Genomic DNA, 17,672 nt, shown 5'->3' with positions numbered 1-17,672 from the left:
ATCCAGGAACGCGATCGCGACGGTGTAAAGAGTGGTTTTGTGGAGCGGCAGAACTGGCGATCACCGCCCGGGATTTTTAATCGCGTTCCGCCTTTCTGGAACAAACAGAGCTGTGAAGCTCCCGTTTCCTATCCTAGGTACCTACACCCCGCGCTGTCATGGCAGAGCTCACCAACAACCTGGCCGGCCTTCGAGGCTTGTACCAGGATCTCTCCGCCATCTCGGACTCTTCGCTGGGCAACATTGACCGCCTGGTTTATGAATTGCATGCCCACATTGAAGACTTCCGAAAACTCCTAGAAAAGCCCACCAAAAACAATACAAGTCGTCAACAAGTACTCTCAGGTGGGTCGTACCTGAGTTTTCAAATCCTGCTCCTATCCCATATGTGGAACATACTGACCCAAGCTTCTATAATTCAGGGAAGATCACGGTTGCCGGTATACCTCACGAAATCAATCATGAATTCCAGCAGGGCGCGCTACACTTGGCCGATGCCTTAAATCTCGACGAATTACATGCGGCGGAGCTATTCTACACTGCACAGGAGGATTCTTTGATCTTGGATCGGTCGCCTTTGATCACTGCCATTATGCGATTCCATGAGCGGCGGTCTTTCCTCCTCGAATGTTTGCGCCTCATTTTCCGCGAAGCAAATGAGGTGGAACGAGAGCAAACTTCAACTCTTTTGCATGACATTCTCTCCGAGATCTTGGAGGTGAAGAACAACACCATGCAGAACGCCTCTGTTTACTTAAGGAAGTGTATGCAGAGCATGAGCGACATCCAGACATGGATACTACTTCTTGCGGAACAAACCCAGAGAGTCTCGGTCATCGGCCAAGGAGAAGATCGCGATGTCATGGAAGCCATAGAATACCAGCGCCGTAGTCTGCACCAACAACATGAATCCCTGGGCGCCATTCTGTTCTACCTATTTAAGGGCACGTACACAAGCGCAGAGGACTTCCGCATCCTCATTACACTGTTGAAGAAATTGGAGCGCTTCGATGGCCTATTGATTCATTACATCCCCGTTGCAATCGCATCTTTCGTTCAGCATGGATCCCCAGAGGGATCTGGATCACAGGATGAGGCTCGAAGTCTGCATACACTTGTCACCGCTGCTAAAGACGGTCAAACCTGGAAGCTACCCACCTTCCATGCTGCTATCATTGCACTCTGGCTGTCAGTTTTCAGCGGGTGGTACTTTGATGATGGACCATCCTCGCCCATTGCAGGTGCTGACTTGGAAAAGGAAGCGAGGGAACGCACGAAGATGTTTATGACTGCCCTTGACGATGGCGCCCTTGATTTCATGCTGGCCATCTGCTCTACCATCAACAGTGAAGAGTGGGCTGATCCAGCACGAACTGAGCTAGTAGCGCTGCTACTCCGAGAAAGCGTCATTACTTTACCCGAGGTCGACTCTTGCAACGACTACATGAAGGAGCTTTTGATGGAAAACTTTGAGGTTTATGTGGAGTCGTGCATTGCCAACATGCCGGATGCTGTTCGGTTGCTCAAGTCAGAGGAAGACACTCAGAGGTTAGATCAAATCACTGCTTTGAGGGATGGCCTGACATCGAGTCTCCACCGTGGCTTAGTTGAAGCACGAACTCACCTCGAATCCCTCTTAATGATAATTTCATTCTCTTTTGAACATCGGCAGGATGCTGCACAGGAATTCTGGGCCGATCCCGATGGCAATCTTTATGGCTTTCTCCAATGGGCCTCTAAGCGTCAGACTGTTCCTCGAGTCAGTGCCTTCTGCGAGATGCTCTGCTCTATCTCTGAGGGCGAGGAAAATGCTGCTGCCGCGCATCGGTTCCTGTCAGAGGAGGACAAGTTTATGGGCTCTAAATTGAAACGGTCAACAACCATGAACTGGATGCAAATGTTTGCCGAATTGCGTCTCTATGCCAACCGGGTGACGGAGAAGCCACAAAGTGTTACCACCCAGCAAGGGAATATGGTACGGGCTAGAAAGTCTGAGCCCGTGGACATGAGTGAGCCCGAGAGCCCTGTCATGTTGACTTGCTACCTTCGTCTCATCGGACATTTGTGCAAGCAAAGTGCGACTATTCGGGAGTGGATGTTGCAGAATCCGAATTTTACTGTCATTGACACCCTTTTAAAGCTATGCAGTGGGCCCATCCCGTCACATCTCAGAGCGACAACCTTTACCACGCTCTCGGCGTTGATGGCTGACAAGACTTTTGCTTCTGGAAGTGATATGTGGCTTCGGGTCGATGAGCATTTGTCAAGCGAGCTCCTGGCCTCCTTATGTATTGGCAAAGTTCCTAGTGTTTCCAAGGGCGTATGGCGCCAACAGCAGGCTTTACAGATGATCGGCGAAAGCTTTGACCAAACGAACGCACTCGTCGGTCTTATCAATTCGTTGATCACCCCGGCCTTCGACTTGAGTGATAATCCTCTATCGCTTTCTTTCCCTGAGTTATTGGGCTCGGCTTATCGCATGCCAGGCGTTGAGCCTTATATTGACTTCATTCTGGGACATGCTGTCTCTCGGAAGATCCAAGAGCTCAACGATTATCAGTCCAGGCTTTTAACTTATAACTGCATGGACTTTATTTTAGCATGTCTACAGAGCTTCAATGAGGATCTCGTTACAGTCCTCAGCCAGCCATCACACGCTTCTGATTCTGCAGCAACCACTATGGCCCTTGCTACATACGTTCGACTTCACCCTTTTGCTCGCGTCATGGAGTGGCTTTTCAATGAAGACGTTCTCAAAGCTTTGTTCTCCAACAGCAACAGGGATGTCACAGAGATCGCCCAGGAATCGTCAAATTCCGTTGTCGTGTCGACTCTTCTTCGTACCATCGAGGTGATGAATTTGATCCTGGATCTACAATCCACTTATTTCAACATTGTCAAGCCAATGGTCAAGTCGAACTCTGCAGCAAATAGGGTCAACGTTGCAAACTCGTCTCTTTCTTCTTTTGAAGATAGTGTGTTGAATAACCTGGGTCTTGTGTCTGCATTGTGTCTGTATTGCGGTACGGGACATCAGCAACTTACTGTCACATCCATGACATTGTTGGAAAAGCTTTCAAGCTCTCGCAAGCTCAACAAAATGTCGTCTCCGGAGATTTCTCGATGGCAATCATCAAACAAAATCGTGGAGGTCCTCGCTAGTGAAGTTGACATTGACAGCATATCCCGTTCGCTTGTGGCGCAAATGGCACCGGATGAGAGAGAACTGGAGTGTGGGGCCGAGGCAGCTGGTTATATTATTCGAGAAAGCTTACTGGCTTTATTGAACAGCTGTCTTGGAGTGATCACAGACCGTCCCACAGTAGCACATCTTCTACTAGGCTTCAGCTCTGTTGGAAATATGCTCGATGTGCCATCTGAAGGCCTGTTTGCAATGCGATCGTCTCTTTTACATGCCATCATTGGTTTCTTACGAGACTACCCCGATGAACTGGATGGTTCCATTGTATCATGGACCGTTCATCTCAAACGCGTTGCCTTTGAGGTTCTAAGGCACCTCTGGTCTTCGAAACTCGCAACATACTTCACTCTTGCTGAGTTGCGGATCGACGGGTTCTTACCGCACATGTTCTCTGAACAAACCCTTGTCGGTCCTAACACTCCCTGGCATGGCTGTTCGCCGGTGTCGGATGAGTTCTGGCTGACCGATGCTGCATCTGCTTTGGGTGAATATCTGCTTTACCGAAGCCATCTGTTTGCTTATGCTGCGACTGAAATTCGTGCGGTGGCCAAGGTCGGATCACCTAGTCTTCAAGCAGACGTCCTTTCAACCCTACTTGGCGACTCTGTTCTGGAGAATGGCGAATCCATTAGAACTCACTCTGTATTTGATCTCTTTGACTTCGCTGATCTTGAAATCGCTCGTGAATTTGAGCTGCCAGATTTGCAGCTGCTTGATAAAATTCCTTTGTCCGTTTGCGCTAAGACGAACGGGGATTCATTCGTTCTCTATAATATCGCGGAGCTCGATGAACTGGTACAAATTGAGAAGGCAAGGATCTTTGCCAATGGAATCCTCCGATCTCAAGACGAAGAGTTATTTCACAAGGAGGCTGATGCATTGAAGATGATTATCCACGCGACAAATCAATCTCGCCAAATCCAGCAAAACCGATATCTCGCTCTCCGTTCCTGGGCGGAGCTTGTCACCACCATAGTCAGCTGCTCTGTGCTGGACGACTCGAACAGACCAACTTTCATCCTCCACGCCATTCAGCTCATTCTTCCTAAGCTGGAGATTTCTATTGAGGGTGACTCGCCAGAGGCGATCGAGCTAGCTCGGCTGGCAGAAACACTCATCGGAAAACTCGCATCTGATCTTTCCGCGACCCCTGGATCACAGAGCGGGGATTTCATCGACGAGAAGCTACACCAACTCTTCCAAGTCTCTATGCGAGGTATCACATTAGCCGCAGGGAATGTGTCGCTGAGGGAAGTTCTCTACGGAATCTGCTCTCACTACATCACCCGTATCACATCATCTGAGTCGGTTCACGACGGCCTGCAGCGGCATAGCCAACAAGTTATTAAGACAGCTGGGCCTGGACTTGTCGAGATCATCTGTGATGATGCGTATACTGGTCAAGAGGCTTGTCGAGCTGCCGCTCTACTTCTTCTGAACTGTTTGGCGGTTCTGGACAGTCGCACCGATTGTGTTCTCGCAGATTTGATGTCACAGTCCAATTATCTCAGCCTTTTCCTAGATGCCATTAGGTCTTTACCCTATGAACTACGCAATAGCTCAGCGACCGGTAAGTTGTTTTTTATATCAGTTTGCATGGTATCTTTTGGTCTATAATACTCATCCGTGCTGCGTCTAGATACCCCCGGTCTATTGGAATTTTACGAATCCCTGCTAGCTTTGCTCCAGCTTCTTTCTCAGACCAAGAATGGTGCGATTGTTGTCCTTAAATCCGGTCTCTTCGAGTCCGTACGAGAGTCACAGTTGTTCACAGCTGATCCAGACATTGGTATCGGTCAGTTTGCCCTTGTCTTACTTTGATATTACCTTTTACATCCACTAACCTAATCAGATATCGACAATCCCGACTCTCTGCGAAAGTTCTACGATCTCCTTCTATCTGTGATCCGTGTCATCGTATCTGCGGTCTTCTCTCGGGGTGTCCATAATGAGCAGATCAAGGCACAAAGTCGGGCTTTCATCGCCGAGAACCGGCCATGCATGGTCGGAGTGTTCAAACGGTTTGCCAAGATTGGGGGTGATACCCCAGCTGGCCACCAGGAAGCCCTGTGTGAACTTGTCAAGTCCTTTATGGCACTTGTTACGGCCTCTGACTACCTCGAGTTTGAAGAATCAGAGGCCCAGCAGACTGTTCGACCTGGCTTGTTCTCATGAACATGGTATCAGAGGGTCGTGAGCATCCATGTCCAGGAGCTACCTGAGTACCACACACCTGTGATATCCCGGGGAGAAATCAAACCTTCGAAGCATCGGGCATGAATATGTAACATAACATAGGTAGGCGGGGCCCTGGAGTGTAGGCTGTTTTTCAGTGATTGAGCGTTTTTAAGTCCCATTTAACAACATTCCATTTTTACGAACATTGAATATCTCTTGTGGTCCTTGGAATCAACACGTAAGCCTTGGAATATGTAGTTTGACCAGGTTTCATTTTCATTAATCTATGATCTATTTGGTAAACCAACACTGGAAATAGACTCGGAGCTAATTCTCAAATGTTTACACCAATCCTAATTCAGCGTCACTTGAATCAGTTCTGCAAGTGAGAAACAAATGTTGAAGCTATTCAACGTTGGAACAATTTCAGGCATCCAGGCAACAGAAACGTGCTTAAGCTCCGTATCTTATCGCCGTGCGGAGCCAAGTTCACAAGCAGACGTTAATTCCCCTCAAGCCAGTACCCGAATCCGCGCCTCTCCGCCTAGGCCCGGCAATGGTCGATCCATCATCACAAACCCTCCCTTGATAAGTGCTTCTCTCCATAGTCGGACCGAACCGGGTAGATGCAGTCGAGCGGCGACCCCGACCAGAGGAGCGGTAAGCGCAAATCGATCGGCAAGAGGAAGCTTTCTGATCAAGGAGAGCCATCGCAGCCACCATCGCAAAGAACTCTCTCTGAGCTTCTTTCAAAAGCCAAACGCTCTCACGACTCTTTGCCAACGAAATCCTCCCCAACCTCCAAACGTTCTCGCTTCTCCGTTTCCCCCTCACGCTCGTCCCCAGTCCACACAGTCTCGCCCAATAAGATGTATAACTTCGCTGGGTCTCCACCCAAGAACGGCGCAGCTTTTGTCAGAGCTGTGCCTGTATCTCACAGTTCATCAGAGAAATCATCCTCGTTGAATGCGATGAATAATCGCCAGAACAACTTTAGCCCAACTGTCGGCCCCAAAAAGCTTGTCGTCAAGAACCTTCGTACTGGACCTCGAGTGAACCACGAATCATACTTTGACAAGATATGGGCACAACTTGATGGGGCTTTGTCGGATGTCTTCGAAGACAGAAAGCCAAATATTTCATTGGAGGAACTTTACAAGGGCGCCGAGAACATTTGTCGACAGGATCGCGCAACCCTATTGGCGAAAAAGGTCCAGGGCCGGTGCAAGGACTACGTTGCGGGCAAACTGCGTGATAACCTGGTGACAAGGGCAGGAGGTGGGACAGACGTCGATATATTGCGGGCAGTGATCGAAGCATGGTCCTCTTGGCATTCAAAACTAGTAAGTTGCTGGTCCATCGTGCGAAATGGGCGGTTCGTGAGTTGACGTTAGAGCACAGATTACGGTCCGTTGGGTGTTCTACTACCTTGACCAGTCCTTCCTTTTGCACTCAAAGGAATTTCCAGTGCTCCATGAAATGGGGCTCATCCAATTCCGGTCGTATGTCTTCGCCGACAAAAGTCTCAAGCCTAAGATTTTGCAAGGCGCCTATGACCTCATATCTGTTGATCGAGGAGCGGAGACTAGTATCATGCCAGACAAGAGTCTTCTTAAGTCTGCTATGGAGCTTTTCCACAACCTTGACGTTTACAGCAGCGACTTCGAGCCACTATTTATCGCCAACACCAAAAGATATGTGAATGCATGGGCCGCAGAAGAGTCGGAAAAGCCCCTTGCCTCATATGTTGAGAACAGCCACAATTTAATCGAGCGTGAAGTAGAACGATGTGGATCCTTCTCTCTCAATCGGAGTACGAAGCAGAAACTGTCCCAACTTCTGGATCAGTCCCTGGTTGTCGAGCATGTGGACGTCCTTCTCAAAGAAAGCGAGGTGGTTGGATTGATGCGATCAGGGAACAAGGTTGCTCTAAAACAACTGTACGGTCTGCTCAATCGGCAAGATCTCGGTACCAAACTCAAACCGGCATTTGGAAGCTTCATCTTGGAGGAAGGCTCCAATATTGTGTTTGATGAAAATCAAGAAGCAGTCATGGTGATCCGGTTACTTCGGTTCAAACAGCAGCTCGATGAAACCTGGTCTGATTCGTTCAACGGGAACATAGACCTAAGTAACACCCTACGGGACTCCTTCGGTCGATTCATGAATATGAGTAAGAAGTTAGAATCTGCGGGTGGTACTGATAACCCGAAGACTGGTGAAATGATTGCCAAATACGTCGATCGGCTATTAAAGGGTGGATTGAAGTCGCTACCACCTAGTCAAGTGGATGCGCCGTTGGACGACTCATTTTCTGAAATGCGACGACAGCTTGATCAAGTCCTGGACTTGTTCCGATTTGTGCATGGAAAGGCAGTCTTTGAAGCATTCTATAAGAACGATCTTGCCCGTCGTCTGTTGATGAACCGAAGTGCAAGTGATGAGGCTGAGAAAGAAATGCTGATTCTATTGAAGAAAGGTATGCATTCATATTTGAAGATTTTTCCGTTGTGCTTTTCTAACTTGGGACCTTCCCCCCTTTTTTCTTAGAATGCGGATCGGCCTTCACCCATAACCTTGAATCAATGTTTAAAGACATGGACGTCGCACGCGATGAGATGACCGCTTATAATTCCATGCAAAAACAGCTCACTCGCGAAAAGCGTGTGCCTATGGATTTGAACGTCAGCGTGCTCTCTGCGGCGTCGTGGCCAACATACCCGGACGTTCCTGTCCAGGTCCCACCAAGCATTCTGAAAGCGCTCCACAGCTTTGAAAAGTTCTACCATAATAAGCATACTGGCCGCAAGCTCACTTGGAAGCACCAATTGGCGCATTGTCAGCTACGAGCTCGGTTCCCGAAGGGAGATAAGGAGCTAGTAGTCAGTTCCTTCCAGGCAATTGTGCTGCTTCTATTTAATGAAGCCGAGGCCAAGCCTTTGCGCTACGAAGAGATTCGAGAGATAACGGGACTGAGTAAGCTAGTCAAATTGAAATTCCACAAGTGCCAGAACACAATGAGACTAATCATGTACCACAGCGGATCCGGAATTGAAGCGAACCCTGCAATCTCTGGCATGCGCCAAATACCGCGTACTGATCAAGAAGCCCAAAGGCAAAGAAGTGGAAACAACAGACGAATTCAGCTACAATGCCGGGTTCACTGACGCCAAGATGCGGATCAAGATCAATCAAGTCCAACTGAAGGAAACGAAGGAGGAAAACACGACCACCCACGAGCGAGTGGCAGCAGACCGGCATTTCGAAACCCAGGCGGCAATCGTTCGTATCATGAAGAGCCGAAAGACCATCACACACGCCGAATTAATTGCGGAGGTTATCGAAGCTACTCTTAGCAGAGGTCAGCTCCAGCCTCCAGATATCAAGATCAATATCAACAAGTATGTTCCTGCGTCTCCTTGTTATCTTTTATTTTCAAAATGTTTCAAACACACGTTCGCTGACCATGTTCTCCTAGATTGATTGAGAGAGACTACATGGAAAGAGTTGACAATTCATACAATTACGTGGCGTAGTTCAAATGTTAGGAATGGGATCATATGAACTCTGCGCACAGGAAGAACTTTGAATACTTTTCGGGGATGCACTCTGTCAGCACTGTGAGAAGGCCGCCTTGAGATTTTCAATTCCTGCTACTTTTTTGCATTATGTTAACATGCATTCCCTACTAAACATATTGTCTTTTCGTTATAGCATGAAATAATATGTAGTTTTCAAGGCTATACTCAAGTAGTATTCCCGTCGTACGGTGACCCACATGTGCATTTTGTTTATTTCCATTCGAAAGAGAACTTTGGCTCTAGACAATGCCCTTGCTGACATCAGAAATCATCGTTCGCATTCAAATGTCTGAAATGTTGCACAGCTGGATGGGTGAGCCACCCTTAAGCAGCCTGGGACATCTGGACTAGACCGCCACAATCAATTGATGTCCACTTTAATACTTAGCAGGAGTCTTGTACTCAGCCACTCCCGGGCCTTCCCGCCATACCCTTCCAGCACTTGAACATTATTCTTTCGACCTTAAAAAGCTTCTTGTCCGAGGTGACTTGGCAACATTCTAACCACTTTGAAGATCAAATGATGTGGCTATCGCGTCAGAAGGAACTGGAATCTCCTCTTATCTTAGTGAATCCACAATCGGGAAACGCGGCATTTGCAAAGATCAGGTTCACACTTTAGTAGCCAATCAATATAATGTTGACAGATACTATTTATCAACATTACCGACCATCATGCAGTCCGAATTTGATTTATGCACATCTTCCCAAGGTTGTTCATGTTCCCCCTTCTTCATCAAGTTGAAAAGGCCGGATTGTGTGTTTCAAGTCCGATTGATTCCCCTCCCCCCCCCACCTTGCAACTAATCTTGGATATTAGGCAAGCCCACTCAACACACCATATTGGCACTTGTGTCTGTTGTGCGATATTTGTGCACTCCGGATGAATTCCCTATCAATCGGAGGTACGAAATGGAGATCCAACATTTTGAAAAATCGCTCACTCTGGGGATAAAGTATAAAATCCAGCACCCATATATCAATATTTGGGCAAGATGGGTCAATTGAGTCTTCTACACAAAGCAAACCACAGTCTTCCATCTTCCCTTCATTGCCGGAACCTCCAAGGTTAGAATATTCGAAACAACCATGGTTGGCGTGACCAATGCCTTTTTAAAGCCGTCTCGAAAGCTACTCGCAGCAGAAGTAGATTTTCTGGCAAAATCCGACCCTGGGCGCAGATTCGGCTTGATTCCCCGAAGTGGTCAAATTGAAGATGGCTTTCGAGAGATCACATTTCGCGATCTGGCCCGAGCAGTAAATGCCATGTCATGGTGGATGGAGAAGAACATTGGGAAACCAACACAGGGAGAAACCATTGCGTACTTGGGGAACAATGATGTTCGGTATATCGTACTTATGCTTGCATCGCACAAACTGGGCTATACAGTAAGGGGAGCTAATATCTCAATGATGTATTCGTTTTTGTGTCAATTGATGAAAACTGACTAGGGATATAGATTTTCCTTCCTTCAACTCGACTGTCAAATGAAGCTTACGCCAATGTGCTTGGGGTGACAAACTCTACCAAGATGCTATTCAGTCACGAGAAGCTTCAAAGACTACTGGAAATCAATGAATGCGTAACAATTGATTCGGTCGTGGTGCCCGGAGTAAGTGAAATCTTTGATGATATCTGTGGCCTGGATCACTATCCATTTGAAAAGACCTTCAAAGAAATTGAAGATGAAGTCGCCTTCATGATCCACAGTTCTGGAACAACCGGTATGGAGTCAACAAATATCGTATTTCTTTGCAACGTCTTTTTGAACGCTAACATATGTTCCTTAGGAATGCCTAAACCTGTTCACCTTACCCACGGCTTCCTCAGTACATGGGACAACGCGCCACACGTCCCTCGCCCTGAAGGTCGGGAGCCATCCTTCTTCAATCATCTGGGCCCGGCCAATTTGGTCCTCTCAAGCACTCCGTATTTTCATCTGATGGGTCTGATTTCGTTTTTCGAGTCTATCTTTCACAATATCCCCTTCGTGGCCAGTCCGGATAGGCCGCTTTCAGTTGAATTGCTTATCACTATCCTAAGAGAGGCCAAACCGACTGCAACAATTCTGCCACCTTCTATTCTAGAGGACATGAGTCAATCTGAAGAAGCGCTCGAATGCCTCAGTACCCTTGAGTTTGTCTGCTTTGGTGGCGCTCCTTTGTCGCCAGAAATCGGGAACAAGTTGCTTCAATACACGGGATTGAGAACAGTCATTGGCTCTAGTGAGATGGGCATCATCAACTCCTTCGTCCCCCAAGGCGAAGGCAACTGGGGATACTTTGAATGGAATCCGGTATACAACATTGATATGCAACCCATTGGAGATGGGTCGTATGAGCTTGTCATTCCTCGCACTGAACATTCTCGCCTTATGCACGGTATCTTCCACACCTTTCCTACTTTGAAAGAGTATAGATCCAAGGATCTGTTTACAAAGCATGAATCCAATGACTTATTGTGGAGATACCACGGTCGCCTGGATGATGTGATTGTGCTCAGCAATGGAGAGAAGCTAAACCCCGTTACTTTGGAGAAGATGATCGAGAATGATAAATCCGTGCATCGCGCACTGCTTATCGGTCAGGGCAGATTTCAGTCTGCCTTGTTGATCGAACCTGAGTATGCTGGCGATCAGGTGTATGACGAGAAGCAAATCGTTGATTCGATTTGGCCCCAAGTGGAGAAGGCTAATGAGATGGTCCCCAACTATGGCCGAGTCATGAAGAACATGATTCGACTCTCATCACGGGAAAAACCTTTCAAGATCACCCCAAAAGGCACGACGCAAAGACATGCTGTGAACAAAGATTACGCGCAGGAGATTGACGAGCTTTATGCTGCCCAAGATGACCAGTTGGAGATGCAACTCCCTTCTGATGTTGATCTTGAAAGCATGAAAGGGTATTTGCGCACCGTGATCTCACTTTTATTGGGCGAGTCAAATTTCGGCAACGGCGATGATTTATACAGCGTAGGAATGGACTCTCTACGCACAATTCAACTGAACAAAGTATTGAAAAATGCCGTTCGTGCTAACAACCCTGGCTTGGATATCGATTCCATCAACCTCCAGAATATTTACGCCCATTCGACCGTCGACAGACTTGCTCAAATGATGATGATAGTTCTCAAGGGAGACGCCGGCACTGTTACAAATGTTTCTCGATCCGACAAAATTGCCCATCTGATATCTAAATACACGAGTGACCTGCCCGTTCGATCTGCAAAGCAATCACCTCGGCCTCCGAAAGAATCGAGAGTGGTTCTCACAGGATCAACCGGCTCCCTGGGCACATATCTACTCCACAGTCTTCTGAAGAATGAAAACGTCACAAAAGTCTACTGTTTCAACCGCACAGATGATGCCGCTGCTCGCCAGCTAGAAAGCTTCCAATCCAAGGGCCTTCCCACCTCTCCCCTATCCGGTCCCAGAGTCGAATTCTTACATGTATCTTTCGGCGAGTCGCAATTCGGTCTTCCTGACAACAAGTACCACTGCCTCCTCGAAGAAGTGGACCTCATCATACACAATGCGTGGAAAGTCAACTTTAATCATCCAGTCGAATCTTTCGAGCACCCCCATCTGTTTGGCATGCGCGAGTTCGTCAATCTCAGCATCAACGGCCGCCAAAACGCTCATCTGGCTTTCATATCGTCAGTCAGCACTATCGGAGGCTGGACGCCCGACACTATGGGCCCGGTTGTTCCCGAAGTGGCCATGGAAAGTGTCGAACAAGTTCTTGAGCAAGGATACGGCGAGTCCAAATTCGTTGGAGAAAGCATCTGTGTCGAAGCATCGCGCAAGGCAGGTGTTCCGACAAGCATTTTCCGTGTGGGACAGATTGCCGGTCCAGATACTCGGCTGGGGCTATGGAACCCACATGAGTGGATTCCGACACTTGTGGCTACATCGAGGGCGATGGGCAAGGTCCCCGCAGAATTGGGCGGATATGCGATTGATTGGGTCTCTGTGGTGAGTCTTTCCTTTCCTTTCCTTTTTTTTTTTTGCTTATTTCCCTCGTATTCTTGATTCCTTTGGATTATTAAAGTGACTGAAACCTAACTTGAACAGGATGCCTTGGCCAATATCACACTGGACATTCTCCAAACGCGCCGTTCGGCCCTATCGGAAGAAACGAATGCCGTCTTCCATCTGACGAACCCACATCGCAGCAAGTGGTCTTCGCTTATTCCCGCTATCCAGGATAAGTATCCTGTGCAAGTGGTTTCTCTTGAAGACTGGGTCAATGAGCTTGAAGGTATCACCGATCCTTCCGAGCAAGAATTGAATGAAAAGCCGGCGCTGAAGCTCCTTTCATTTTACCGAGGACTTTCGAGTGATAATAACATGTTGACGGCGGAGATTAGTGTTACGCAAGCGAAACAGGCGAGCAAGACGATGGCTATGCTGGGGCCTGTCTCGCGAGCTCAAATGTCGAACTGGCTTGACCAGTGGAATTTCTAAGACTGTTATAAAAGGTTCCCAGGGACAAGGTTATTATCTAGCAAGATTCCAACTTTGGCGTATATACTGGACTTCACCAAAATGGATCTTCTAGAACGTGCCCGTCACGAGCTCTGTCACGAGCCCAGTCCCCACCTCTATTTGGCGCGGGAAGTACCAGCTGAGCAGTGGATTTCATTGGGTAATTGGACCTCAAATCTCAATAATGGATTTATTGGATATTTCCCCTCGATTTCTATTTGTTCGAATTGATTCGAAGGATCTCATCATCTTCTAGTTCAAATGTTGATTTTCCAATGTTGGTCCTAGACTCCTAGCAGACGGCAGCAGGCCTTAAACTCAATTGACTAAGATTTTGATATCAATAACTACTAGTAGTTAACTATTGCTTTGCTTTTATGACATAAACAAAATAGTACTAGTAGTATTGGGTTGGCCAGTTGGTCTGGAAAGTACAAGTGCGCGGACCTCTTCGGATGAGTTGGGCGAACGTAATGATACTTGAGAGTGCGCCACATGAAAAAAAAGATCTACTGGTCATTCGAAAGGTTGAACTCCATAAGTAGAAAAGCCCCACAGGTAGAGCTACAGCTCTCGGTCGACAAGTTGTGCCTGACGGGTTACCATGTTGAATGCCGGGATTACCCCACAGGGTAAGCCGAAGCGCCCGGTTTCAGTGAGCTCTCGGAGGCAAAAGGCTCATGTGTACAAAAAAAAAAGAGGGTCTAGTAAATGATTATTAAAAGAGTAAAAAAAGGAAAGAAACAATTGTATATAAAGGGTAGAATCCGCTCTGGCTTCAAAAGGTTCTTTTTTTCCTGTTGTTTTCCTTTGCATATACCATCTCCGATCTTGATCTTATACTTCAAACTTGTACTAAAAGCTCCCCCCCCCCGCGTTTCCCCGTGAGTTCCCAAAACCACAATGCACCTACAGAAAAAAAAAACCTGGAAATTCTCTTTCCTTATCACCCAATTGCCTCTCAAGAGCTGCAATGATCACATTTCACCCAAGTTCTTAGGATATGGGCTAACAATGACCAGCAGCCATCCGTACTTGCGTTGGACCCCCCACTTTTTCCCCGCCTCCAAGTCGCCTCTCTATAACGCAACAGGTTTCACTGCAAGAACTCGATCAATAAAAGACGGTGTGACATTTCTCCCTGCACGGTGAAACTTGGAACTTTGGAAGAAAAAGAAAAAGAGATATACATATATATCTGCCAATCCAGTGGTCGAGCATCTCTGGTTCCGCCAAAAAGTTTCCCCCGAAAACAGTTTGATTTTACTACAAAATGCAAAGTAAGTTACCCTTTTTCTTTGAGCTCCACTCTGACGTTGAGGACAATTTCGATCCCCACTTCCCCATTACCCATTCCCCTATCCACAGCAATCTAGGTAGCAGAAGAAAGACTAACATTCATTATAGCCAAGCACTTCTTTTCCGATCCGACCCATCTGGTCTTGACCGCGTTGAACTCCATCACCGTCACCAACCCATCCCTTGCATTGGATCTCGAGAATAAAATTGTCTTCCGTCGCCCAGATGCACCTCGTAAGCCGAAGAAGGTCTCCATCGTGACTGGTGGTGGATCCGGCCATGAGCCCGCGTTTGCGGGCTTCGTCGGCCACGGTCTATGTGACGCTGCAGTCGCCGGTACCGTCTTTGCTTCGCCATCCGCCGAGCAGATCCGTAGGGCGGCCATGGATCGTGTCCCCACGGATAGTGGAGTCTTGATTATCCCCAACAATTATACCGGTGATGTGCTGAACTTTGGTATGGCCACGGAAAAGTCCCGTGCTGCGGGCATTCGCACTGAGTTCTTCGCTATGGCCGACGATGTTGGTGTCGGCCGGAAGAAGAGTGGAAAGGTTGGCCGCCGTGGTATTGGCGGTGCGGCTTTGATCTTGAAGCTTGTTGGTGCTTTGGCTGAAGCTGGGTGAGTGTGATACTCGGAGAACTTAGTATAGTTCTCTTCTTTCTTTTTCTTCTTTCTTTTAGCTAACTTTTTTTTACTAGTGGTTCTCTCGATGAAGTCTATGGTCTTGCTCAGCACGTCAACAACAACTTGGTCTCTATTGGTACCTCTTTGGAACATGTTCATATTCCTGGTCGCCGAGTCCCCGAGGGCCTGGACACCATTGCACCCGGTGACGCCGAGGTCGGTATGGGTATTCACAATGAACCTGGATCCCACCGTGCCAAGGCAAACTTGGTCGAGCTGGTCTCAACCATGCTGCGCTCGCTGCTTGATCCCAACGACGCTGACCGGGCCTACGTCACTTACACCCCTAAGGATGACTTCGTGCTTCTGATCAACAACTTGGGTGGTGTGAGCCCCATTGAATTGGCCGGTATCACCGATGAGGTTCATCGTCAGCTTAACCAGAGCTACAAGGTGAATCCTGTCCGTGTGATCCAGGGTACATTCCTTAGCAGCTTGGATGGATTGGGCTTCAGCATCTCGCTCCTGAAGCTCGCCGATACTGGCCTTGGATCCGGCAAGTCGCTCCTGGAGCTGCTCGATGCCCCCGCAGAGGCCGTTGGCTGGGCTGCCCCCATCTCCCGCTCGACCTGGGAAAACCGCATCGACACTCCTGTGCAGCTTAAGAACACCAATCTGGCCGAGGATAACCCCAGCAACCTGAAGCGTGAGTCCCATCTCGAATCCAACCCTACATCCCTTTTCCTCCAATCCTAAAATATATTTACATACTGACATCTACCCAGTTGACCCCGCCGTCGTAAAGAAAATCCTCGGTGCAGGCCTGAAGCGCGTCATCGCCGCCGAGCCCGAAGTCACCAACTACGACACCATCGTCGGTGACGGCGACTGCGGCGTCGGCCTCCAGCGTGGCGCCGAAGCCATCCAACAGCTCCTCGCCAGTTCACCTGGCATTACCGACGACGTCGTCAACACGGTCAACCGCATCGTGACAGTGGTTGAGAACGTCATGGACGGCACCTCCGGCGCTATTTATGCGATCTTCCTGAATGCCCTCGCCCACGGCCTACGCGACCAAGACAAGGGCTCCACATTGCAGGCCAACACAGAAGTGTGGGCCAAGGCACTTAAGCACTCTGTCACCGCGTTGGGCCGGTACACACCTGCCAAGGTGGGTGACCGTACTCTTATGGATGCGCTTGTGCCATTCTGCGACACGCTCTTTGAGACGCATGATATCAATGCTGCGTCCAAGGCTGCTAACGAGGGCACCGAGTCTACAAAGAGTATGAAGGCTAGTCTGGGTCGGTCTGTTTATGTTGGTGGTGAGTCGGAGTGGCTTGGAAAGGTGCCTGACCCTGGCGCTTTTGGTCTTGCTGAGTTCTTGGCTGGAATTGCCGAGGCGGTTTAGGCTGTTGGGGTGTTGTTTCTTGTTCCCGTCTTCCGTATAAATAGCGTGATACCAGACCTTGGAACAGTTCTGGGTCTTTGTAGTGGATCTGCTTTTAATGTAATTTCATGATGATGATTCAATGTTGAAACTTGGATTGTTCTTTTCAAAAGTTTCAGGTCTTGGCGTATTCAAACTACCTACTAGGTACTAGTATCTAGCACTGGAGTAAAAATGTTCAACTTGTTTGAACGGTCAACTGGTTATAGCATTCACGATCTGGGTCATTTGGGTCCACGGGTATATCTCACCTGGGTAAGCATTTGTTCCCTCAAGTCAAATGCCCCCCTTCTTATGCGTTGAAAATACGGTGTGTGCAGAGGTGCATGCGAACAGAGATCTGAGCATCTCATATCTACAGTTTGCCGGTTTTAGGCCAATAGAACCAAGCTCAATGCTACTAGATGTATCCACTAAGTAACTAGCCCACTCTGTGGCGGCACCCTTTGCCCTTGCGTCTCGACTCTGAAGTGTTCATATACCCCACCAAACGTTGGATGATGACTTACCCCACAGGCCTAGAATCGGCAGGCAAGACAAGAGTAATAGTAGCTGAAGATAAGAACTGATTCTACGAGGACCAATCACAGGTTGAACCGAATTCAGAGAAGAAAATGCATTGCGAACGAATCTCCGCTCTAAGGGGTTACGCCGTCCGACGCTTCCCTCGGACATAACAAGCCTATAAACAGAACGCCAGCAACATTTTTTTTGATGAAAGTGCCCGTTTCATTCGAATGTCACCTCGCAAGCAAGGTCAAATAATCCCAGCTCTAACCTGGCAATGCGACCAGAAGCAAGGGACAGGAAACAGGTGTAGGTTAACAGGAAAAAGGGTATCGAGATC

General features: G+C 48.2%; 4 protein-coding genes across 4 annotated transcripts; all 4 read left to right on the top strand.

Moving 5' to 3' along the window:
* Window positions 1–158: 158 nt before the first annotated feature.
* Window positions 159–5,377, top strand: N7466_002209 (nuclear pore complex Nup192/Nup205 family protein; the record flags this gene model as incomplete). The annotated part of the gene is made up of 4 exons (XM_057161607.1): window positions 159–345; window positions 423–4,772; window positions 4,842–4,997; window positions 5,055–5,377. The coding sequence occupies 4 exons, from the start codon at window positions 159–161 to the stop codon at window positions 5,375–5,377; spliced, it is 5,016 nt and encodes a 1,671-aa protein (XP_057024892.1).
* A 629-nt stretch (window positions 5,378–6,006) lies between these two features.
* Window positions 6,007–8,916, top strand: N7466_002208 (cullin family protein; the record flags this gene model as incomplete). The annotated part of the gene is made up of 5 exons (XM_057161606.1): window positions 6,007–6,723; window positions 6,782–7,859; window positions 7,931–8,356; window positions 8,421–8,781; window positions 8,859–8,916. 5 exons carry the CDS (start codon window positions 6,007–6,009, stop codon window positions 8,914–8,916), a joined length of 2,640 nt encoding a protein of 879 aa, XP_057024891.1.
* A 1,134-nt stretch (window positions 8,917–10,050) lies between these two features.
* Window positions 10,051–13,430, top strand: N7466_002207 (putative NRPS-like enzyme; the record flags this gene model as incomplete). Its single annotated transcript, XM_057161605.1, has 4 exons — window positions 10,051–10,350; window positions 10,422–10,686; window positions 10,753–12,938; window positions 13,038–13,430. 4 exons carry the CDS (start codon window positions 10,051–10,053, stop codon window positions 13,428–13,430), a joined length of 3,144 nt encoding a protein of 1,047 aa, XP_057024890.1.
* A 1,294-nt stretch (window positions 13,431–14,724) lies between these two features.
* N7466_002206 (uncharacterized protein) lies at window positions 14,725–16,786 on the top strand (the record flags this gene model as incomplete). The annotated part of the gene is made up of 4 exons (XM_057161604.1): window positions 14,725–14,731; window positions 14,859–15,369; window positions 15,450–16,081; window positions 16,161–16,786. The coding sequence occupies 4 exons, from the start codon at window positions 14,725–14,727 to the stop codon at window positions 16,784–16,786; spliced, it is 1,776 nt and encodes a 591-aa protein (XP_057024889.1).
* Between the last annotated feature and the right edge of the window lie 886 nt (window positions 16,787–17,672).

Source organism: Penicillium verhagenii, assembly GCF_028828195.1.
Source record: "Penicillium verhagenii strain IBT 33310 chromosome Unknown utg000003l_segment0_segment0, whole genome shotgun sequence".
Classification (NCBI taxonomy): Eukaryota; Fungi; Ascomycota; class Eurotiomycetes; order Eurotiales; family Aspergillaceae; genus Penicillium; species Penicillium verhagenii.
The sequence above is the reverse complement of the archived record's forward strand: the minus strand, read 5'-3'. Positions and strand labels throughout refer to the sequence as shown.